Consider the following 26,215-nt stretch of genomic DNA (forward strand, 5'->3'; position numbering starts at 1 on the left):
CTTCATCAGGCGATGAAAGGAGACAGAGACAGAGACCCACATTGGAGCACCGGACTGAAATCTCAAGGTCCAAATCAGGAGCAGAAGGAGAGAGAGCACAAGCAAGGAACTCAGGACCGCGAGGGGTGCACCCACACACTGAGACAATGGGGATGTTCTATCAGGAACTCACCAAGGCCAGCTGGCCTGGGTCTGAAAAAGCCTGGGTCAAAACCAGTCTTGCTGAACATAGCGGTCAAGAGGACTACTGAGACCTCAAGAACAATGGCAACGGGTTTTTGATTCTACTGGACCTATTGGTTTCGTGGGAGCCTAGGCAGTTTCGTGGATGCTCACCTTACTAGACCTGGATGGAGGTGGGTGGTCCTTGGACTTCCCACAGGGCAGAGAACCCTGATTGCTTTTTGGGCTGATGAGGGAGGGGGACGTAATTGGTGGAGGGGGAGGGAAAGGGGAGGCGGCGGTGGGGAAGAGACAGAAATCTTTAATAAATAAATAAATTAATTAAAAAAAATATGGCTCAGCTGTGTTGCTACTCAGTCCCCATGCTCCCTTTCTTTCCTACCAAGGCCAGTTTCCTTTCTAGATGGTCCACAGACACATCCCTGTCACCAAATCTGGAACTGACATTTCCCAACTTTGACCCCTCTTCATCTGCATTTCCTCTGTCGGTGAGGATCTTTTGCTTTGGCATAGTTATGCAACTTGAAATTTGATAGATATATATCTCTGATCAGAGCAGGTGATCCTTCTCACTGAACACTTAAACACTTTGAAGGAAGTTATTTTCTAATGTTTTCATCTTAAAAATAATATTATGCTGCTTGGTAAGTGATGGGGGATGAGAGGTGGAAAACAGCTGCACTGCACACATCTCAACATTATACTAATCTGCCTCAACCCAGATCCATGATACACACCCTCCACACTGTTCCTAAGAGGTTTTCTACAATATAGATGTGATCAAGTAAGTTTCCTGTTTCGTTTTCAACAATAATTTTGTTTCTGTGGAGGATTTGTTAGGCAGATTACAGTTATTCTCACATAAAGCTAAAAAATAAATCAGACATATCAGCTCTTATGTTATCAGACGGCATGGGAAGGAAATAAAGATGAACACATTAACTAAAGGGGCAAACAGCAGGAAACATTTCCTAGATGACCTGACTTGGCAAAGGTTTTCTTTAGGTCATATGTGGACATTTTTAGGAGATAGATTTCTGATAGGTATGATCAAACCTGAAATAATCCCAGCACTCAAAAAGGTAAAAATTAGGGCTTTCAAGACAGTCTGGGTTACAATTAGTTCAAAATGAACTTGGGTTACAAAGCAAGAACCGGTCTTGAGATGGAGGTATATACTTTGTCCCAAATGTTCTGATAGCTCTGTAGGACAGTACAATATATTGGAATACAGAAAACCCAGTATCTTTGGCCAGTATTCCCTTCCACTTTCTCTGAACACTGATATGGGTGGGAATCCATTCAGTAGAGTGGAAAACCAAAGAAATATATGATCATGCAAGATTTATAGGACAATATTCCTCTATCTAAAAAGACAGAAGTCTAACTCAGGCGTTCTAAATCAAAAGTGCTCTAAGTGCACTGAAAACTGCATCTCAGCACTATCTATCACATTTCCGAGTTTTATTGGCACATGCTGACCACAATTCTCTCCACAGAACTAAATAGCCCTCACTTCAATATCTATAGAGATTTTTAAAATTTCTCTTGAATAACAAAACTTACAAGACTTACAAAAAAAGATATAAAATAATAACCAAGAATCATTTTTTTCTTGACTTTCATTTATTTATTTATTTATTTATTTATTTATTAAAGATTTCTGTCTCTTCCCCACCGCCGACTCCCCTTTCCCTCCCCCTTCCCCAATCAAGTCCCCCTCCCTCGTCAGCCCAAAGAGCCATCAGGGTTCCCTGCCCTGTGGGAAGTCCAAGGACCACCCACCTCCATTCAGGTTACTAAGGTGAGCATCCAAACTGCCTAGGCTCCCACAAAGCCAATACGTGCAGTAGGATCAAAAACCCATTGCCATTATTCTTGAGTTCTCGGTAGTCCTCATTGTCTGCTATGTTCAGCAAGACCGGTTTTATCCCAGGCTTTTTCAGACCCAGGCCAGCTGGTCTTGGTGAGTTCCCGATAGAACATCCCCATTATCTCAGCGTGTGGGTGCACCCCTCTCGGTCCTGAGTTCTTTGCTCGTGCTCTCTCTCCTTCTGCTCCTGATTTAGACCTTGAGATTTCTGTCTAGTGCTCCAATGTGGGTCTCTGTCTCTGTCTCCTTTCATGCACATTCTTTTTGGAACTCAGCCACTTAGACCCCCACGTCCTTTCCTTTGACGGTGCTACTCACCATCTAAAGGCATGGTCTACGACTACCAGAAATACACACACCCCTTCTTTTCTAGCCTGCTTAACTATTGTTACCTGTGGAGCCTGTTTAACTTTGATCTGTTCTGACCAACTCTTTTGGTTGAGATGTGTGTGAATTTGTGTGTATGACTGTGACCTTGTGCATATATGTGCAGCGATCCATGATGGTGGCCAGCCACCCTTTGACATCATTCCCCAGAAGTCATTAGCACTTTTGGTTGTTTTGTAGGTGGTCTGGGTCTTTTTGCATACACATATTTAATTTCTTGTGCTGGATAGTTTTATATAAACTTCGCAAAACCTATTGTCATCTGAGTGGTGGAAATCTCAATTGAAAAAATCCCTCCATAAGAAGGCAGTAGGCAACCCTGTAGGGTACTTTTTAACATTAGTAATAGGTAAGTGAGAATTACTTAATTCATTCTTTGAGGACACAGCTCTGGTCTTATGGTCTATGAGAAAGGATTTTGAGATAGCCATGAGGATCAAGCCAATCAAGAGCACTTTTTTGGGACCCCTGCATTAGCTCCTGCCTCCAGGTTCCTGGCCTGTTTTAATTCCTACCTTGGCTTCCCTCAATAGACTGTAACTCAGAAACAGAAGCTAAATAAACCTTTTTCTCCCTGAGTCCCTTTGGTCATCATGTTTCCACACGGTCCCAGCATAACCCACAGCTCACCCTACAGGTTAACCTAGCTAGCCAGGTTCCCCTATGATGCCCTCTCTCTGACTTTCCTAATTGTTGAGTGCTAGGATTACAGGATGAAACCATGCACACACATCCAATCACATGGAGATGCAATATCTAGTCTGTAGCAAATATTTTGTCCTTGGACCAATTCTTCCAGCATACGCATTCATTCTTAATGTTAGATCATTCTGACATTACAGATTGGAAGCCCCATTCCATATACCTAAAGGCTTAAAGTTTAATGTTACATAGTTCAAAGAGAAATGAGCAGAAAGAAACCTCGAGAAAATAAGCAAATGTGTACAAATTTAGAACAGAGGACATTTAAGGAAGATCTATCAAGGTGATAGTATGAGATTAGAAAGTATAATGATAACAAATGACAGTTGTTCTTGATGAGAACCAAAAATTGTCTCCAAGTGTGGCTATAAGAACACAGCTCCCTCCTGCAAAGGTATTGTTGAAGAATGATTTTGAGCCCTGTGTCAGGCACTGGAAAGCTGAGACAGTAGGTCTCAGATCCCGGTCATGTTACTCCAGTCCTTTCAGTATCGCACACTGAGAACATTCCATTTCCATCAGTATTGGAAATGAGATCCGTTACCATGCCGGTATGCCTTCTCCGTACCTCACCCAGTTTCAGGTTGTGTTGCCTGAATTCCCATGAGGCTCCTTTTGTGGGAAAGATGTTTGTACTAATATTCCTCAAATGCTCACAAACTGCAAAGCCTAGAAGAGTCTGAAAAAATAGAGCATTCTTGTGCACATGCTGTGTCGAAATGCTCAGAGATCGTCCACTTGCATATTTTCAAGTTAAGCTTCCTTGTCCTCTCTTATTAGCGAGGCACTGCAGCTGGAGCCTCTGAAACAATGCACTTTAAGTGGCCTCTATTTATAGAGACAAGGGAAGAACAGAGCCAGATTGCCAGAGACTCTTCTCTTTAAAATCTCATGATGTTTCTATCTCTGGTATCAGTTTTGAAAATGAAGGTTATTCAGGGAGGAGAGGTGCTCAGCTATGACAGATTCATGGTATCCAAGGCAGGAGGCTTCCTGCAGAACAGCCACACAATGGAAATATCTGTGTCATGTGTTGCAGCCATTTGGCTCTTCTTGCTGAGAGCACAGAGCTGTAAATCTTGACAACCACACCACACTTTGTTTCATAGCAATCTACAAGGCAAATATGCTGTTTGCATGCTAATCTACGGTATTTCCTTTGCCTTTCACTGAGTCATATGAAGAAAGAATGGTGATTGTAGGCCACCTAAAGACTTACTTTCAGAGAGCAAAGGGAGCTCCGGGATTGGGGGTTCATCTTCCTCTGGTTCTTCCTTAAAATATTTGTCGGGGTCAAGAAGAAATGCAGGTTGAGTCACTTCAGGCAGCTCTTTCAAGCTTCTAAGGCTTAAAGACCTAAAGGTGCCTTCAGACAGCAAATTCCAGGGAAGGAGGGAGGAAGAGCACAGTGAGCGCCGTTAGCTCTTTGAAATGACCTAATGTGCTTCCAAATTCACTTGTTCAAATTTACCCGTCTTATTACTCAGTTGGTGCAGCTGCAGTGATTACCACAGCCTCCAAGCACAGCTGAAAATAAAACCAGGGTCCTTTCTGTTCAAAGGACAAAGAGGAACCAAGGCTTGCTTTTCTTTGATTTCCCATTTTGTGTATTTTTCTACAACATTCCCTTGAAAATGAGTATTCTACAGTTTTGGAAAGTCTTCAATTCCTCTCTTTTATCTCTAAGAAAATTATATCCTTTGTGAAATGGAATATATTTTTCAGTGTTTTCTGAACAAAGCAGCTGAAATTTGGAATTGGCAGGTACTTTTTCATCCCACTATAGCATAGGCCACGGCAGCATCTTATTTATTTTGCCTGTGAAGAAGTACAAGGACTTCTGTGAGCTGCACATTAAAAGCGAAGTTTTGAATGAATTGGAAAAAGTTTCTGCCTCAAATGACAAGTGAGTAATGAAAGAGAACTCGATAAATGTTAAATTCAGGTGTGGTTTTGTGCTCTGTGGCTGTTAGCCCTGTGAAGGCAGACGCTGTGCTTTTACTGTCTTGCTGTATTTGTTCTCCGAGGCCTTCCCTAAGCCCATGGTTCTCGAGCTTTGTTACGCATGAGCATCATCACTGAAAGAGTGTAGTAAGTCATGGGTTACCAGGTACCATCCTGGCTTCTGATTTTTTTTTGGTGGGGGGGGGGGTTGAGGAAAAGATGAATGTACTAGGATTTACATTTGTAATGTGTTCCATAATGCTGCTGGTGCTAGACCTAATAACTCTGGGAGTCAGGGTGATGTCAAGCATCCATTGCCGTTTACTGTGTATGCTGGAAACCTTGCATACTATTTAATAGGTCCAGGCCTTACCCTCCTCCTTCATCAGATAAAAACAGCATCACTCATTTTATTTATTAATATGAAATGAACACTCCTCATAGACAGCATAGCTCCTTGTCTTATTCGTATTAGTCTATAAAATGCTATCCTATACTGTTTACTTACTGACTGATTTCTGTGTAATTTCATGATAGCAAGGTTTACATGTTTTCTTCTTATCGATGTTTCTCTTCTTATATTTCAGGCTGAAATTTGTTTCTTCTAATGATCTGAAAAAGGAAGGAAATAATTAAAGTATAATAACAATTAAAAAGTTAAAAATTAAAAACTCTCTGGCTATGGCAAAATACCTTAAGTTTGCAAAAAGTATATATCCATCCCTATGTTTGTAAGCAGTGAGAGTAGTGAGAGTAATTAGTGAAGCCATCAAGCCTTTGAACAAAGTGCCACTACCCAGTTGTTAGCATAGCGGGGAGAATACAAACAAAGGTGACGGCTGGGAAAGACTCTTCTGCAGCTGGGAAATCAGGGGAAATGATACAAAAGACTTCATAGAAGCACATTCACACTCCCCTGCCTTGTGATGAGACCCAAAAAAAAAAGCATCGTTGTCATCGGTTAGCATCTCTTAAAACAAGCCTCTTCTTTTATAGTATCCAAAAGCCAAAAATGATCAGTAATTTTATGCTTCTGTATGTATCTATAAGAAAACTTTAAAAGAACTGGAATAGGCACGAAACCTCCTACAAAAGAAATATGGGGAGCTGTGCCGGCTAACCGTGGCTGTCAACTTGACTATACCTGCAGTCAACCAAAAGTCAAGCAGCTGGCACACAGGGGAAGAATTTTATCACTTGTATCATTTGATTTGAAGACCTACCCTAAATCTGGGCCACACTTTCTGTTGATATTCCATATAAAAGGATGTGGAAGGAGGAAGTGTTTTTGTTTTCTTGTTTGCTCTCACTTTCAGTGGCAAATCCAGCTACCCTGCTGTGGAGGCTTCCCTTGACTGGGGTTAGAACCCATTTCTTTGTATTGCCCTATTGACTGAAGACCAGCAGCTCTCTAGGAAATGTCTGGGACACCATCATCAGATTGGAACTGCTGAGACATCCAGTTTCATGGACTGAACAATGGGATTCTTGGTCTTTCTACAGGGAGGCAGCCATTGTTGGACTAACAAGAACACAGCTCATAATCCACTCGAATAAATCACACACACACAACTTCTGCTCCTTTAAAGAACTCTGACTAATACAATAGGGAAACCATTTTATACCCTTATACATTCCTAGCAGAAGAGAAAACGATCTTTAGATGTTTAACATTCACTGTCGTAGATGCCCATCTTAACAGACAAAACTTCTCTCCCTGATCTAGACTTCCAGGCATCTCTGACTGTACTCTCCCTTATATCTATAACAACAACAACAAAAAAAAACCCTCCCTCTCAACCATATTTTGGAGTGGGTATGGCTGTATTTTATACAAGTCTCACCTGTGACTCCAGTTCTAGGTAATCTGATACCTCCTGGCCCCCATCGGCTGCTGCAGGCACATGGTACACATAAACTATGAACGGACACGTATATATTTACAGACAAAGTAAATAAATCCTAAGAAATTATTTTAAAAATCATTATTAGCACCTAATTAACTAAACTCCAAATATTATTAGTATTATTGGTGGTGTGTTTTCTTTTTCCTTACTGCCCTTTTCCTGTAATATCAAAATTCTAAGGATCTGATTCCTAAGCTTTCTGAGGCCTGTGACACTTTCTCATATTTTCCTTGTTTATCACAATGTTGTCAGTTTTAAGAAGCAGGTGTCATATTCGTAGTCGACTAACCCTTAATTTGGACCCAATGTGACATTTTTTTATGTGTTTACACTGCAGTTGTTGGTCATTTGGAGGAAGGCAGCAAGGGTGAAGTGCTGTCTTGATTACACAGCATCAGAGAAACACTGTCATCTGACTGCCGGTACTAACCTTTATCTCCTGGAGAATATTATGTTGCCCGAGTCACACTAATAACATCCTGACTGTGCTCACTGGAATATAATTTTTCTTTGGAAGCAAGTTGTCAAACAAGCCAGAGTTTAGGAGCGGGCGGGTGAAAAGCTATGTCTTGAGTGCCCATGTGTCTATGAGAGAATCATTTGGGGTCACATATTTTCTAAGAGAGCTTTGCTCCCTGAAAACAAACTTTGGATAGATGGGAAGTTCTTTCCCAGCAGTACTGGATTGTTTCCCTCACAATAGGTCATTGCTCTAAAAAAGAGCATATTCTCAGGATTGGAGAGGTGGCTCAGGCGTTAAAGCACATACTGCTCCTGCAGGGGTACCCTGATTGGTTCCCAGTGTCCATGCTGGGTGGCTCCAGAAGAATACAGACCTGTATTCAGGATCACAAACCTACACAGACATACACATAGGGAAAACTAATAAAAATAAATATTTTCAAAACCAGCATATATAGTCGCTTCTGAGTTTCACAGACTAAATCTGGCATCTTCAGACTGTAAAGAAATCTGTAACAGTGGGGATTTAGTAGTGGATCAGGGAAAGTTGACTGCAACACGGACAAGCCTTGTAACTATTGGATCAATAGTACAATCTCCCTGGAAAAGTATCATAGGCATAAAATGACTGCAAAAGCGTGGTAGAAAAGTCCCATATCTGAATAGTTAATGCCAGACCTTGGCTTTTCCCAAAGTGTTATGACCTTTTACCCCTATTGAACCATTTTCTCTTACAGCCTCATCAAGTAGAATTTAAAATGACTATCTTTTGTAGGGAACAGAATGTGTCATGCAGAGATAGGCAGAAGTAGGCAAAAAGTAAAAGAACCTTCCAGGAATTATAGCGTATTGATTGACTTATTTAAATGACTACACATAGACTAGGGTTAGCTAATAAACCTTGAAGGCAAAGCACATCTCTGTGTGATGCTAGACTGCAAAATCATCTACATACTCTAAGGGTAAGGGTAAGACCAAGACTATACAAGAGTACCACTTGCTTTCCACCAATATCTAGTGTTCAGAAGAATCATTTAAATATTCTGAGAACTGGAAAGGGGTGAATATTCCTAAGAGGAGGCGCACAGATAAAAATAATGAAGCCGAACAGGACATCATTTCTCTCTGCTCTAGATGTACACAGAAAATATGGTTACTGTGACAGGAACTCCAGAGTCCTACAAGGTGTAACAAGAAAATAGAGGGTGGTGGCTCTGATATAGTAGCAGGTACCTCACAAGATACTGGGTGACTGGAGAGGAATGTTTATCACTTCAATCCGGTACATGCTGGACAAGCATCAGGGCATAGCATGTAAGTTTTAACTCAGCAATTAGAATGTCTAAAGCCTTTGGGTGGATATTTGATTCTCTCTTCCTAACTTTCCCAGATGTGAAACGGGAATGAAAATAGCATCCCCCTCCTCAAAGTATTGTGAGAATAAATGACTTAAGTGGAAAAAAAAAACTTTAAAAGACTTTCTGAAATATACTTTGAGCTCAGTGAATGTGGGTTACTAGTATTTTATTCAACAACATGACTCGATTTTCTGCTATGAAGAGAGTTCCAGCACCACTTCCTAGCAAGTTCTAGTACTCTTGGTAACAGAAAGATCAGACAAAACATCAAGAAATATGACACATGGACAAATGATAGCTTGTTCTTTGAAGGTTTTAAAGACTTGAATTTCAAAAATAAATAGGTCTTAGCATTTCATATATTATTGCGATAATTATCACCACAGATTGTTGGCAAAAGCTGGCTGTCAGTCAAGACATTTATGTCAGATAATCTCCAAGTTAAAATAAAATGTAATAATTTTTGTATGTTTTTCTTTAAGTCTATCCGTTTCCTAATTTACTTTCTAACATGGCATCTATTGTCAAAATAATTAGGTAATCAATAGCAATATAATTTTAAATATCAACTCCTTACTAATAAGGACAGAGCATATTTAGCACACTATTATTTATAAGGCATAATAACACTAATAGTGAAGTGTAACTTCTGCTTTATGAAAACTGCTGTGGTAAATGTAAATTTTTATTTTGTTTCTCATTTGATTTTTTCTGGTTCCTTATAATTAACCCCTCTCTAAAGTAATTTTTTAAATAATGGCCAAATGGGAAAAAATAACACACAGTCAAAGAGGGAATGGAATTGCTTACTATTTCTGTAGAGCAATAATAAACATGGAAGAATGGGTGCTATATGAATGGATAGATTTGTTTATCTCTGATAGTGATTAAGTAGAAGAGCATGTAAGATGTTGTATGAGTGCATCTCACTGGGATTCTTCAAAGAGGGGCTGAATGTTTCTGAGAGCAGTCTAATATGCCTCCAATAATCCTTTCAACTTCCCTACTGAACTGTAGATGTCAATACACATATCAAAATGTTCACATTCACAAAGAACATCCAATTAAAAAGAATGAACAAGCTATCTTAGGGTGGCTGGAGAGAAAGAGGCAAGTGATCTCTTTTAGTTTGAGGGCACCCTGGTCTATATACTTACTAGGATCAAGGCCATCCCAGGAGTACACGATGAGATGAGATTTCAAAACCAACACCTCTTGCCAAAATCACAAAAAACAACCAAACAATATCAGCAGCAAAAAGATATCAAAGGAGGACCAATGAGATTGCTCAGTATATGAAGAGACTTGGCACCTGAGGATCTGAGTTCAATTCCCAGAACCTGCATGGTCAAAGGAGAGAACCAACTACAGAAAGTTGTCTTCTGACTTCCAGACATACAGTGTGGCAGATGTGCATATGCACATATCCATAAACTCATAAAACAGCAGATGCTTTATAAAACTTTACACAATAATTGAACAACATGTGGTTGATTTAATGTACATTCAAAAATGCTTTCACCAATTTTTTAGAAAACCTTGGCCAACCACTTTGGGGTGGTGGGCTTATTAAAGAAAAAACATGTTGTTCTTACAATAAAAATATATCATGAGGTTATAAAGTCTAAATGTTTTATTGCGCACATAATTCCATTATGTGGGATTATATTCCAGTAAGCAGCACTCCTCCATGGCCTCTGCATGAGCTCCTCCTTCAGGCTCCTGCCCTGTTTGAGTTCCTGCCCTGACTTCCTCCAACAATGTTGTGATAGTGTGAGCCTACTAAACCCTTTCTTCCTTCGCTTACTTTTGGTCTTGGCATTCTGCCGCAGCAATAGTATCCATTACTGAAAGAGAAGACAAGTACTGCATATTGCTATCATGTGAGAAAAAATACATGTTCTCATTTCCTGTTGGATCCCTTTGTTTGCTCCTCTACTGCTTTTCATTTTCAAATGGTTTGGCGGTTTGGATGAGATGAACTCCATGGTCTTGGGCATTTGAATGCTTGATACTCAGTTGGTGTTGTTTGGCTCTTTGGGTGGAGCTGGGAGGTGTGGAGTTGCTGGAGGAAATGTCTCTTTAGAGTGAGCTTTCAGGTTTACAAGCTTCCTTCTTTCTTCACTTCTTTCTGTTTCCGGTTTGTGATTGGAGATATGAGCTCTCAGCTGTTTCTGAACTCTTATCCCTCTGAGACTGCAAGCCAGAAATAAGCCCTCCTTCTATAAGTTTCCTTGTTCATGGTGTATTATAGCAACAGAAACATGATGAATACAAATGGTAATTGTTTTTGTTTTGTTTTGCAGAATTAAATGGAGGGAATATCTGTTTCTCTGTATCCATCACTAACTTAAAACTAAGACCTTCCTGCTAGTTGTTCAAATTCACTCATCTTCATCTTTTCAAGATTTATATATATTTATGATAACTTCTCACCACCTACATACTTCTCACACATGATTTCATGAAATATTTTAATCGTTATGGAAACCAAATGTTCATGTATAAATCAGAATATAATAGGTACCAAATTAATTTTTCTATAAAATGAACTGGGGGCATTCAGGTATACTTCACTTAATTCTCCGTGTTTCCTTCTTATTACTTAGTTATATGTTTTCTGTACCTCTACGTCTTTCTTACCTCATTTTTCTCATTTACATATGCTGACATCTGCAATTACCTAGTCATCAAAAAGGAAGTTTCCTCAAGCCTCTTCATATTGTCAGGCATATTGCTTCTCTTTTGCACATTTGCACAAGGACGTGTAGCTGACCTTGTCTCTTCTCATGTTTACTCATTTGATTAAGTAAAAGAACTTGGGTTTCAAGAATTATTTTTCAAGAAACAATTTTCCAAGGCTGAAAGGATTTGTAAAATCTGTTTAAATGACTGGAAAGTTCAACTGACAAGCTGATAAATTTATTGTCATAATCCTGGTCACATTCCTGGGAGAATTAAGGGTTACAACCCATAAGTCAATTGTGAGAATGCATTGGTAACCATTTTCTTTCAATTACCACATAATTCCTAAATGACATTATTATATGCTGTCTCATAACAACAATCAGAAAGTTATTACAAGCCAATTATCTGGAACAAGCAGAAGTTTAAAGAGCACAAGCAATGGCTCTTGTATGATTTTTGTTCTTTGAAAAGCATGCTGCACAATAGAGAAAACTGTGTCTTCCTATCCTCAACTTATCCATGGCCCTCAGACATACATTAACTGTGGGAAGACCAACTGTTTTTTTAAAAAAATCCATAAATTTTAAAGCCTATCAGCACTATTTTTCATAAAACAAGGTGTCTAGAAGCAATAAAACATAGAACAAAAGGAGAAAAAAAAGTTCACAACACTGATTACTTATATGTATGTGTGTGTATATATATATATATATATGTTGTGAATATATATTTATATATTATATATATATATGATTTCCAAGACAGGCTTTCTCTGTGTAGCTTTGGAACTCACTCTGTTGATCAGGATAACCTCAAACTCACAGACATCTACCTATCTCTGCGTCCTGAGTGCTGGGATTAAACACTGACATTTTAAAGTTAGTAACATACTTTATCATACAGAATGGGACCCTACTAAGGGTTGCAAGATGCTCATCAGCTAAGAGCACTTGCAATCCATGTCTGACAACTTGGGTTTAATCACTGATGGAGAGAAAAAAACTGACTCTGTAAAGCTTCCCTTGAGAAATGATCTGCACGAGATCTGTGGACAACTGTATTAATTGAACAAATTTAATGTACACAAATCTTTTTATTAGCCAGCAACCAAGAGCAAACTCATGCCTCAGGGTCTGCTAGTGTTTAAGCTCATAGGTATAGCAATTTTAATTAAAAAGAATGTAAAAGAATAGAGATAAGAGCAAGGAAAGAGATATCTCGATTGAGGAAGCTATTATAGGGTTAGCAAGAAACCTGACTCTAGAGAAATTCCCAGGAACACGCAAGGTTGACCCCAGCTAAGACCCTAGGCAATAGAGGAGAGGGAGACCCAAACTTGACTTGTCCTAGAGTCAGACATGACTATCTTAATTAAGATAAATATCTTAAATATCACCATAGACCCTTCATCTAGCAATTGATGTGAATAGAGGCAGAGACCCACATCGGAGCACTGGACTGAGCTCTCAAAATCCAGTTGAAGAGTGGGAGGAATGAGAACATGAGCAAAAGTGCCTATTGATTTAGTAAAAAGTCATTGTGCCTTACCCTTTCTAAGGATTGGATGGGGGTGGGGTGGGAGGGTATTTAAAGGGAATGGGAGGAGGGGAGAGAGTGGGAACTTGGATTGGTATGAATAATGAAAAAAAAAAGATAGTTTTTTCTTTTAAAATAAATAAATAAATAAATAAATAAATAAATAAATAAATAAATAAGAAGCACTGGTCAACATGTCCTGGGGGGAGAAAACATAATTACATCAGTATTTGAGGGGGTTCAGAGCAACAGATCTTTTTTTGTTGTTGTTAATTTTAGTGGTATTTTCTAGACACATGACTTTCTTTTCCTGATTTACACTTCCTCTTAGTTACTTTAGTTTTATATTTTAACATGTAAAAGCATCACTTATTCTAGTTAGTATGTCTGTACCAGGGTCAGGGTTGCAGACAGTCCCAAAAGGGTTGTTAATATGGTTGTCACTATTGGGGTGTGGAAGATTGAGAAGTATTCATGCAGACACAAACAGACTCATGAAAAGGCATTGCTGCCTTTTAGCTGTTTCACTCTGAACTCTATTTCATGACCTCTCTCAATCTCCCCTGTCTCTCCTTCTGCTTTTCTCGGTATCTTTCTCTCTCTTTTATCTTCATCTCTCTCTCTCTCTCTCTCTCTCTCTCTCTCTCTCTCTCTCTCTCTCTGTCTCATAAATAAAATGAAAATTTATCTTTAAAATGGTAAGTTAGCATGTTGGCCAGAACATATAATATTTGCATCGACCCTTACAGGGTTATGGAATAAAGAGAAATCATGATCTTGCTGTGTTGGCCCCAGTTAACGCTTTTGCTCATCTCCAAACTGAGTTGGTGGGAAGCATCGCATCCTTGGTAAAGTCTTTCCATTCTCTGCCTTCTATGCTTGTACATATTAGTGATGCTCTGTTTCTAAAGCATTATGTCCTTTGCCTGAGAATAAATTGATACTTGACATTTTGGAAAGCTACAATTCAAAGAAATAGAAGAATAAATATCAAAGTTCAATTTAGCATAGCAGGTTGTTAAAAAGAGAACATTTTTCTTTTGCCTCTGTTTCAGCAAAAGTTGAAAGCTTTGAAAAGCAAAATTATTAATTAGAAATTTAAAACAAAGGTCTATACCTCCTGCTCCAAAATGATGTGGTACATTCTTTGTACTGACCCACTGTACCAAAGGGATTGCTTCAAAATGGATCTTGTAATGCTTGTGTTCACTGTCACACTGAAGAAGTGGCAAACACAAATTTAATAATATCCAGAAGAGATTCGGTGTGCATTCCTCTTCCACAAAGTGAAGCACACTTCACATTTCCTTATTTGAGCCTCGTTTCATGCTCAGCAGTCAAAACACTGCAAGTATAAACCCTGAAATGACCTTAGATGGTACGGTAGGCTGCTATGTCATTAAAACATAAACAGGTATGTAGGTAGTGTTGTGGGTAGGAGCTCCACAAGTAAGCGGGAAGGAGAACACAGTAGGACATGTGTCAATGTAAGGCTGTATGTATGGACAGACTATACCCACACAGAAATTAACTCAAGTAGAGTTGTGCACAGGCTCTAGTCTAAATACACCGTGTGTGTGTGTGTGTGTGTGTGTGTGTGTGTGTGTGTGTGTTACCTCAGGAAACAACCAATGGGTGCATCAGTTTGAAACATTCAAAACAAAGATCCCTTTGTGGATGTCACCAAAGAACCCCCAACTGTATGCATTCCTATATTAAAAGTGCAAGGTTTGCCCATGTGCTAAGCCTAGAGAATTCCATCATTTTACTTCTCCTTTAGCATTTCCATTTCTTAAAACCTCAGCAACTGGAAAACAAACAGATCAATGAGTAACAGGGAAGAAAGAAAGACAGTATGTGTTGTGAATGATAATCTATTGCTCAACATAGAAATAAAAGAATACAGTAGCATTCAATTGATACATGCTGGGAGTTTTATAAAGCAGATTTCTTATCATTTTAAGCATTGTTTCTCTTCATATTTGGAATAAATAGTGAGTGAATTTCATTCTTTCATAAGTAAGTTCAAATGACTACCAGATTATATCTTGTAACTATATATGTATAATGGGAACAGTGCTTTATGTGAGCATGTAATAGTTGCTTACTGAATCAATTATAACATTATGAAAAGGAGTATCAAATCCAGAGAGAGTCACTGGTAAATTCTAGGAAACATGTAAGTCACAAGAAATACCAATTTTGTGCCACAAAATAGGAGTAAAGGAATATTTAGTAACTTATTCTAGGAAGCAGCACACAATTCTTGTAGCAAAACAAAACACACACAAAAAAAATCTACACATCAATCTCTCTCACGAATATAGTTTCAAAACTTTAAAATACTATTAAGCCAATCCAACTCTACATAAAAATGAGACATATAAAACAGCCAAGTAGAATTTATTCAAATGTGCAAAGTTTCTCCACCATTTAGAAATCAATTTATTCAATCCTTCCTCCATTCAAAATCAGATTAAAGGAAATTTTAACTAATACAAAAAGAAAAGAAGTACAGATTGGAGAAAAGAAATAATAATAGTTTTGTTTGAAAACGATGTTAAATGAGTAATTAGGAGAAAGACTATAACTATAAAGACATGTAAGAATTAAGTCTGAAAGAAGAAACAGAAGACAAGAATTTAGATGGTCTCAAATAGATGGAGAAACTTTCTTTAATTACAGAAAGGTGCCATCCCCAAATATGTCTATACTGTGGTCAGGGTACAGGACACAGAAATACAAGAACCAGAGTTCAGAAGAATATCAATTACCTATAAAGTTGGGTATGTTGTGTGGTCATTTTCATTGAATTTTAGGAAATAACCTTCCTCAAGACCCAGTAATACCACTTTTGGGTATATATCCAAAGGATGCTCAATCGTGCCACAAGGACATGTGCTCAACTATGTTCATAGCAGTTTTGTTTGTCATAGCCAGAACCTGGAAACAACCTAAATGCCCCTCAACCAAAGAATAGATGAAGAAAATGTGGTACTTTTACACAATGGAGTACTAAACAGCAGAAAAAATAATGACATCTTGAATTTTGCAGGCAAATGGACGAAGTCTACTTTAATCCTAAAAGCAACTATTAATCACAAACTATTTTAAATTAGTATGGATTTTGGTTTATTGATACAAATTTAAAGTTATATTGTAGGTATGTTTCTATTCTTATTTGGGGTATTGTGTTTATCCTACTCATTTAAAAATTAATGTTTAATAAAGAAATGCATGTCAGTAGTTAAGCATCCATAACCATCAAACATATAGTCAAATTTAGTGCTGTATTTAATAACTTAAAACTTTTCACGAGATGTTAGACACATTTGCTCCTAGCAGCAACAATTTACTTTAAAAAATGATTATGGGTAGCAAAGAACCTCCATATAGAGTTTATTTTATTTGTGGCAAATCTAGAAATTTGGGCAAGAAACTGCCTTTGTCTCGACTACTGTCAAAATGTTGTTCAAACTGGACAAGCAGGACACAAAAGAATGTGACTGCCAAACTTTGTCAAGATGGGATAAAACAGTGTTTCAATATTTCCTGCTTCACAGAAAAGTCTGTTAGATATTATAGGCTTATATCATAGATAGATGCCGTAACGTTGGAGGAAACCTGCAGATGACTGACCAGGAAGCCAGATGTCTCTGTCATTTTAGAAGTGACTCATACTGCACTTATAGTTTACTCAAATAATATTAAATCCTTCTTTAGTCTTTGATGGAGTTGAAGGCTAGATAGTTATCATTACAGTTTTCCTTAGTTATGATAGAAATTAAATTAGGAACAGAACATTGGAATCAACAAGAAAGGATAAATAATGTAGTATTGTCTCCAAAACTGCAAAATAAAATGGACTGCACATTGTAAATGTAATTTCTACTTGATAATTTTTATTATGTATAGTTTTACTGTGTTAGAGTTGAACCCTTTTCTTTTTATTTAGACAAAAAGGGGGAAATGTCTAATAATCTTTGGAACATTGTGAAGATGTGTCTTTCCCAAAGTGCCTATTGGTTTAGTAAAAAGCTAAATAGCCATTAGCTAGGCAGGAGATATAGATAGGAGAACCAAACACAAAGCACACTGGGAAGAAGAAAGGTGAAGTTGCCAGGTGACACAGAGGGACTAAGACATGCTGGAGGACAGATAAAGCAACAAGTCACATGGCAATATATAGAATAATAGAAGTGAGTTAATTATAAGTCATAAGAGCTAGTTAGAAACAATTCTAAGCTATTAGCCAAGATTCAATAATTAATAAGAGGTCTCTGTGTTGTTATTTAGGAGCTGGCTGGCTGGATAGAAAAAAAAAGGCCTACAGTTTTGTAGCTTGGTCTACTTGTGAGATTCCTAACAGTGGGAGCAGGGACTATTCCTAATGTTGTGGCTGGATTTGGGAAACCTATTCCTTATACAGGGTTGCCTTGCCCATCCTTAATAAAAGTGGAAGTGCTTAGACCTAGAGCAACTTCATTCGTCATGCTTCGTTAATAATCATGGGAGGCCTGCCCCTTTCTGAATAGAAACAGAAGAGTAGATGGGGGAGAGAGGAGGTAGAGGAGGGTATAGGAGGAGGGTAAACTGTGCTTGGGAGTGAAATAAATAAACAAATTTCATTAAAAAAAAAGAAAACAATACCTACAGTCCTAGTACTGAGGAGATTGGGGAAGAAGAATGTTCAAGAACAACCTGGGTTACCTGGCAAGACATTGTCAGGGATCCTCTGACCGAGATAAAGAGACAGTGGGTGGAGAGAGAGAAAGAGACAGACAGACGACGAAGAATTACACACAGACACAGAGAAAGAGAATATAAATATAAAGAGAGTAAGAAATAAATGGAGACAAGAAATAAAATACATAAGAAGCCCTAAGAACATATCCCAGCATGCACACTCAATCATCTCCAAACCTTAAGAAAGTTTGAGGTCGCCACTGGATAGATTCAGAGCCCCACGGGAAATTAGGCCCAGCTGTACCCATTTCACATCTAAACTTCACATCTTGACAAGGATTCAAAGTACTTACAGGTGCTTTAAATTGTCTTTGATTTCTTCAGTTAGTAGAAAGTCTTCTGTCGGGGCTAAACATGACTCCTCTTTAGAAAAGGCAGGAATTATTTTCACACTTTCTTCTTGACTTTCACTTTCTATGAAACTAGTACCTCTTTTAGAAAGAGAAAAATAGTTTTCAATATCCCAACGGCTTGCCTAAAAATAAAAATATATTTTATTTACATAAAATTTATTTTCACCTAACATTTATGTGCCATCGCCCTGTACAAGATTAATAAACAAACTGCCATTGATATTCATAAACACAAATGACCAAGACCAGCTGTGGTCTTAGTCTTGTAACAGAGATGAAATATTTATAACTTTTGTAAGGTAGAACATGAGCTACAAGATAAGAAAGAAACAAACTTATCAAATGAAATTAGAGTAAAACAAAAAAGTGATATAGGCAAGAAGCTGCTCTTGCTTGGACTGCTTGACGTTATGCTGTATGGACTGGATATTCAGGACCCACAGAAAAGTGACTGCTGGAAGTTGCCTAAAGAAGGTGAAGACAGTCTTCAGGGTTCCTGCTTCATGAAATAGTCTGCCAGATATTCTGCAGGATATGAAAGAAAGTTACTGACCAACTGCCAATATAGGCAAAACTATTTTTGAAACTTTCTGCTTCATGGAAATGTCTGCTGGATACTATGAGCCTGTAGCCTGAAAAAGAATGATCCAATAATAGAGAAGAACTTTGGGTGACTGTCCAGATAGTGAGACATCTCTGTCAATTCTAGAGTTTTAGAAGTTGCTTACAATGTAGTTTTTGTTTACTTAAGTAATGTTGTATCCTTCTGGAGTCTTTGGTAGAGTTGAAGAATAATTATATTTTTCCTCATTTATGATAAAAGATAATGTAGATATAAATATTGTAACTGTAATTCTTTCTTGATACCTATTTTGTTGTCTGTAATCTTGCTATGTTAAGGTTAAAACCTCTCTTTTTATTTAGATAGAAAAGGTGGGTGATGTGGGATTCCCCTATGTATGCTGTGAATACCATTGCTTAATTAAGAAACTGTCTTGGGCCTGTGCAGAGCAGAATAGAGGTAGGCAGGGAAAACTAAACTGTGTTGGGAGAAAGAAGGCAGAGTCGGGAGACGCCATGAAGCCCTGCAGGAAACAAATGCTGAATGGAACCTTGCTGGTAAGCCACAGCCACACCCATGTGGCGATACACAGATTAATAGAAATGTGCTAAGTTGATATGTAAGAGCTAGCAAAAAAAGAAGCTATAGCTAATAGGCCAAACAGTGGTTTAATTAATATAGTTTCTATGTGATTATTTTGGGAGTCTGGGTGGCCAAGTAATAAACAAGCAGCTCCTTACTACAGGACAAACTCCAAACCCTGCATCTCCAACTCTGATGTCACATTCTAGCCATATCTCCAACTCCATACAGTGTTGCTGATTTCAATAAACCTATTCCTCTTGGTTTTGTTCCACTCCCTGTTAGCAGCTTTCATTATCAGATATCCCATGACTTTATCATCTCCAGCATCTAGGGGTCTCCAAGGTAATCCAGGCTTCACCTTCACAACATCACACAATGGCTTCTCTGAGTCTCTATGGAGGGACACTCCTAACATAAGCCTGGCCTCAACATCTTTCATTAGTTACAGAGGGAGATTTCATAATGCCTTCCTCATATCATTAGCTTGAAATCCTTAAGCATGAGATTGAAGGCGAGGAAGGGATGGATGGTCTGTGGGAATATGGACAGAGAGGGAAGAGAAGCTGCACCTTGTGATCTGTTGTAACGCTAGGGACAACCCTAAGTTATGGAGACTAAGGGAACACAGACAGAAAGGAGAAGGACTGTGGGCAACTTACCTAGTTTTCTGGCTGGGGTTGAGCAGGAGGTGACTGCTGAAGTTCAGGTCTAAAGAGAGAGACTAGTGGGGATGTGGGTAAGAAAGGGACGGTCTGTGGAATCCACAGAGATGTGAACAGAGGGCAAGGAAGGCTTCAGCTGGTGATCTGCTGGAGCACTAGGAACAAAACTCGGGGTTTTTCTGAAATAAATTCTACAATAACTATGTGGAGCCATTAAGAGCTACCATCTTTCCATGTCATATTGAAGGAAGAAGCAGGCAAAAGCACCTTGGTCTAAGTACTGTGACTTTGATTTCATCTTCAGGATGAAATAAATTTCACGTTCCCAAGACCTAGGGGAGCTTAGAACTTTCCAACGGTTGATCAATCTCATCCCTAATCATAGTAACAGTCATAATTCATCTTTCGTTCTTTAGAAACATTATGGTTGTTCCTAATAGCATAAAGAACAAATGAATCTGACTGTCTGGGCTGTAAGGCTTGCACTGTATGTTGGTTGACAACGATAGAAAACACAAGAAAAAAAATCACTAATCTTGACTTCTGGTTGGTGAAACTTGTAACTGTAACTTTGCAACAAATGTATGTAATTTTTATTCTTATAAACCCCACTTTTGCCCACGCTTGGGACGGTCAGAAAAAAAAAAAAGACTCCCGGGTCCTTGTTCTGCAGCCCTGATTCATCAGGGACCCTGTTATGTGGTGAATTATTAAAATCTTTGGAATTCATACGTGTTTTCTCTCTCCTTCCTCATGGCATGTAACAGAACAAACTAGGTATAAAAGCATGCGCCCTCCCCTTCATGGGGCTGGTTGCAGTTGGTAATCAGGGAACGTGATTATAGAGTAACACCTGCAGCATTGTATATCAGTCCATCCGTAACCATAAACTATAGACAGTAGAGGAGACTCCCATAGAAGTAAGCATAGATTCACAATAATTGCCATGTGAATTCTAGAATAACAGAGAAGGAATTGCGTACCTGACCAAAGACCAAGGCAGGAGCATCGCAAAGCCCAGTCACACAGACACTGCAGTCCGCAGAGGAGGAAATGATAACCAAGTGACCACGTGACTCACACATCTGCAAAGAACTTATTCGGTCCTCATGGGGTTGAAATGATCTGAGCAAGGTTGGAGGCTGGGTGATTTTGTTCCCAGTGGAATTGGTACAATAGTTCTGAATGGAAAGAAATACCCAAAAAATGTTAAAAATTCAAATAATTAAATAGTAAATAAATAGATGATTTGTAAATCAATATCAATCTTTAAGAAGCCTGATATGAAAATGGGAGTGTGCATTTAGAAATAATAACTTATGATCTTCCTTCAAGAGAAAGTTCATGATGATGGAGATTAGAAACAGCTACATTAATGTTGACGAAAGTCTGCCCACTGAAATGACCACCTTGGGAAAAGAAAGAATAGGAGTAAAAGGGAGTAATTAATATCTGATAGAAGGGAGCTTGACCACATGGAGACACCAAATAGTATATCATCTTATGATTTTTAATTGATTTTATTAAGCTATACATTTTTCTCTGCTCCCCCCCTTCTCTCTACCTCAGGAGCAGGTAAACAGTTGCTATATCAACTAACAGAGGATGTTAATAACAGTAGATGAAGGACCAGCACACTAGATGGAATTTAGATGTTTTTTCACCTAAGATGTATCCTAATGTTTATGTCCAATCAGTGCTACAGTGAAGTACTGACAAGACCACACTCCTACAATGGACAACTGACATGACTGGATATTACTATGCTTCAGCACAAAAATCTGTTTTGTTTTTGTTCCTGTGTGTGTGTGTGTGTGTGTGTGTGTGTGTGTGAGAGAGAGAGAGAGAGAGAGAGAGAGAGAGAGAGAGAATTACTTGAAAACAAATTTATGCTAAAAATAAGCAAATAGTTTCAATTTTTGTTTCTTTTGTTGAGACAGGGCTTTTCCATGTAGTCCTGGCTATCCTGGAACTCACTCTGTAAACTGGGCTGGCCTCGAGCTCACAGAGATCTGCCTGCCTCTGCCTCCCAAGTTCTGAGATTAAAGACATGCGCCACCACTGCCAGGCAAATGGGTTCTTTAAAATACTTTCGACAGAGTATTTCTCCCTTTTTCTAGGAAATAGAAAAGCTATCACTCAGCCAAATACTTTTTTTTAATCAAATATTGTGCTTAAATAATAATGTTTCTGTGAGAACATTTTCCGTTTACCTCTATGTTCCAGATTTTCAACCATCCATCGGGATCTCCAGTGGCAAGGTATTGATTTTGTTTATCAGTAGACATAATAATGGATCCAACTCCAGCATGAGCCAAAAATTCAGCCAAGAGTTCTTTCTTAAATATATCCCAGAACCTGACGTAACCAGATGCTCCACATGACACCAGGTTAGCACCTCCTGTAGCATGGGGGAAACAAATTAGAAAAATAAACCCAGAAAACCCAAAGTGGCATCTCCTATTGGCTCCTCCTATTGGAAGCATATGAGAGTGGAGAGGTCAGTAGCACTGCAAACTAGACTGAGCGCCATTTCTGATTCTCTTACATTATATAATGGCAATTATTCTATGTTGCCCTTGCTGTAACATTGAGAAGAATTTGTGTGAAGCATTAATGACACAGGTTATATATAATATTCCTTTGCTTTGTTTTATTTTACTCGTTCATTTTACATTGATATTATTTGCATTGAACGCAGATAAAATAATTCATTTATTTGATGAATTTATAAAATATTAATTTAAACATTATAGTACTATCCTGAAAACATAAAATAGATATAAATATGTATTTTTGTGTATAGATATATGAAAATATAAAACTTATTATCCCTGGTAAGCCGCTGGACGTGTACACAGAGGCAACAACCCTCATTTGAGGTCTGGATGCATGTATGCACTCACGTCAGCACAGAAACTGATTCTCTAATGAGCAGCAAATCATGGATTCTTTTCATGAGCTCATTTTTAAATTTTTCATCAGGAATTTTATTGCGAGCCCTTGTGGAACCCGTTTGTTGCTGTTAATAGATCTGGAATTAACCTTTTATACTTTCCATTTACATAAAAATGTTTTCTGAAAGTATTCCTCTGTGGCCAATTTGTTATTAGATAAATCTGTAGATCATTTTCCATGTGTTACATAATTGTTCTGGCAATTAACCACAGAGTTAGGGTGGAAGTGACGGCTTGTCTTTTTCAGGAGAAACACCAGAAACCTAATATTAAGAAGAATTAGCTATGAGGAATTGAGAGTAATTTTAGGGTAATGTTTCATAATGTGAGGACAAGCGTGTTTTAAAAAATAGTTTTGTAATAAATTTCAAATTCATCTTAGATATTCCATAAGGTTTTTGAAACAAACGGTTATTGATGATGATTTTTATATAAATACAATGCACGTTTTTCATTAGCAAATTCAATGCAGAAAAGTGATTATACCAAATATGACTCTGATATGTTCATTTCTTTATCTAAACATATAATGCTCATGTCCAGATCCCAAAAGTTTCATACAACATGAAAATATTTCTCAAATCGTGAGGGCCCACAGATGTGACTGGAGGTCAGTGGGTTCAAGTTTATTTTTGCTCTTTCAAAGTTGTTGACAACAGATGTGACTACAAACAAGGGATTCTGACAGAGGGTGTGGTTAATTAGGATTTTGGGTATAGAGGGTGATCTGCTTTACCTGGACCAAAGGTCAGAGCATTAAAATCTATTCTTTATATCAAGTTAATGAAGTCTGTTGCCTCTGTCCTCCCCTTTTAGAGTGAAGTACGTAAGCACGTAGAAATCACATTAAACACGTGTGAATTCAGAGTTCACTGAATTTCCTTCCAGATGCTGCTCTGTGTTTCTCTCTCTTAGTTCTCTCAGATCTCTCTTCCTTTTGGTTAATAGTTCTAATCCTCATGCTCCTACTCTGGAATGTGTAACTTTAGTCAAGGATGTTCTTCAACTTCAAAATATAATTTAGTTGAATGTTCAGTGAATCTTCTCTACATTAGATTTTGTGGACCAAGACGTAAGCTGTATCCGAATCATGATACAAAAGTAGGCATATTGTTATCTTGTCTATAAACTAGTAGCTCACCACAAAAAGTCACAGGGTAGCACCAATGCTGGTATCTCTCTTCACAAAAAAAAATTCAAATGAGACTCTGATCTATTGTAGGAAGTAAAATTCAAATAGCAAAGACACTCAAACAATGTTCAATATGTAAACCAGGCAGTACTTAAAGTAGGGTATGCAGTCAATTCAAACCTCCCCATTGAGTCCTATCTCAAACCTTGTCAGTGCAGTAACAGATACTATTCCTTTGATACGTGTCAACCCACACATTGACTCATGCAAGCTGTCTATGCCCTCTGCCCTCCTAAAACACCTGTGTCAGTTGTCTGCAGTATGAAAGAATTGCTGGAATTTTTCTTGACCTCATCTCAAAAATAGACAACAGGTAAATTATTCGGCAGGTCCATTCACCACCCTCCCCAGAACAAGCTTCCTGTCCAGATGTCCCCGTCCTTTCATGAACCAGTGCAGGCTACGTGGCTACACAAATTTTGTAAGACCTAGATAATAAAACCCTTTATCGCTCCCTTTCTCAAATAGCAAAAGGCAGATATAAACATATATTTTACCTGTTGCCGCATTGTTTCTTCTTCCTTCGAGGAAGCAAAGTTTCGTAACAGCATTGTTACCTTCTGTGTCAGTCTCAACTTTTCGGGCAGCCTGAGTGGCCTGCTCTGCCAAACAGTGTGCTGAGCAACTTCTCTTGGCATTAAGTTTTTGGGCTTCTGTGTTTGTGATGAAGGAAAGGACAGTGCAATTGGTGAAGAGAACTGTCTTCTCATCAAACCAGAAAGCTTAAACAACAGAGTCTCTCCCATCCAGGCCTTGGGTGATATGAGGCCACCAAGTCTCACAACATATACTGAGTCAGTTCCCATCAAGGCTCTTACTATTCTCTTCTACAACCTCAACAGAAAAGTTTTTGGATTTCGTTTTTGCTTTGTATATGACAGGCACACTTCCTGTGTTCCCTTGTAATGAATTAATTAGAACTTTACATCTTAGTCATTGTTAACTTTGCAGAAATCTCAATATGTTTACTATAAATATGTCTTTAATGGCATGAAATTCTAGTTAATGCTAATCTTGCAAGTATTTAATGAACATGAAATCAAATGAACAAATATATGCATACTTAAATATCTTCTTTAATGGTTCATTTGTTAGTGGGTTACTCTGGAAAGGGCATTCCTAATGGTAGTTTAATTGTATAATTATATCATCTTCAGGACACATTATGAAAACTGAAAATGATTATGTCAGAATCTTGTTAGCTTGCAGTTTTGTAAAATCTCTATGCAGATACCTTCAAATATCCAAAAGTAAAAAAATATGGTAATACTTGGGGTGCATTGATAAGTCAGTGGGTACAGTGCTCACCACACAGGTAGGAACACCTGAGTTCCATCTGCAAAACCCACTTAAAGACAAAGGGCAATGTGGTACACACTTGTGTCGCAATGCTGCCGGGGAGATGAAGAGAGGTGGATCCCTGGGGTTCACTGGCCACAGTAGCTTTGTCTACTCATCTCCAGTTACCTTCTGTTTCATGTGTGCAGTTTAAGAGGTTCGTGTTCCCATCAGCATGCCTCCACTTTGCTTTACTTCGCTAGAACTAGAAATGTAAATAATCTGTTTCTTCTACAAATTGTCTTTGACCTGGTACTTTATTACAGAAATAGGAAAATGACCAGGACAACTATTGTAACTTTGTCTGTTTTATTTCTTTATGTATTTAATCATAGCCACAGTTAGGATGGTTTAAATACAGATGATATCCTCTAGGAGGCAAAGGGAAAGACAGAGGCAGAATCATACTATCCCCTTGGAATTTTGAGATTAATCTTTATTGTACATGAAGCAGATCAAAGCTTTGTGTCTGCAGCCAAATAATCCCTCAAAATCGTAAATTCTTAAATTGGTTATCTTACTCCCAATAATTCACTCTTCAGCTTTACACACACACACACACACACAGAGAGAGACACACACACACACAAATACTGCCTCTAGTGGCCAGTACTTCAAAATTTATTATCTATGAGCTTACCCAAGTGAGACCATAGGAACTGGCTTTATAATAGGAAATGAAATAACCATTATCTAAAGAAATTTATCTAAAGAAAACCCTTTAGTTTCCTCAGAAACTAAAATAAAACATGAAAGACAATCGTGGAGATACTTTACTTA

General features: G+C 38.2%; 1 protein-coding gene across 1 annotated transcript in view; it reads right to left on the reverse strand.

Annotated features, from left to right (window-relative positions):
• The window catches only part of Wdr49 (WD repeat domain 49), a 109,127-nt gene that overhangs the window by 12,289 nt on the left and 70,623 nt on the right, over window positions 1-26,215 (reverse strand). Inside the window, exons 12-17 of the mRNA XM_050147472.1 lie at window positions 24,595-24,756; window positions 22,162-22,349; window positions 20,932-21,129; window positions 18,080-18,261; window positions 5,598-5,701; window positions 4,365-4,511 (exon numbers count right to left, since the gene is read on the reverse strand). Of these exons, the coding sequence (XP_050003429.1) occupies window positions 4,365-4,511; window positions 5,598-5,701; window positions 18,080-18,261; window positions 20,932-21,129; window positions 22,162-22,349; window positions 24,595-24,756 (981 nt within the window). The remainder of the gene's footprint in view (window positions 1-4,364; window positions 4,512-5,597; window positions 5,702-18,079; window positions 18,262-20,931; window positions 21,130-22,161; window positions 22,350-24,594; window positions 24,757-26,215) is intronic.

This window comes from Alexandromys fortis, unplaced genomic scaffold, assembly GCF_014885135.2.
Source record: "Alexandromys fortis isolate MF-2015 unplaced genomic scaffold, M_Fortis_MF-2015_v1.1 scaffold_53, whole genome shotgun sequence".
NCBI classification, from domain to species: Eukaryota; Metazoa; Chordata; class Mammalia; order Rodentia; family Cricetidae; genus Alexandromys; species Alexandromys fortis.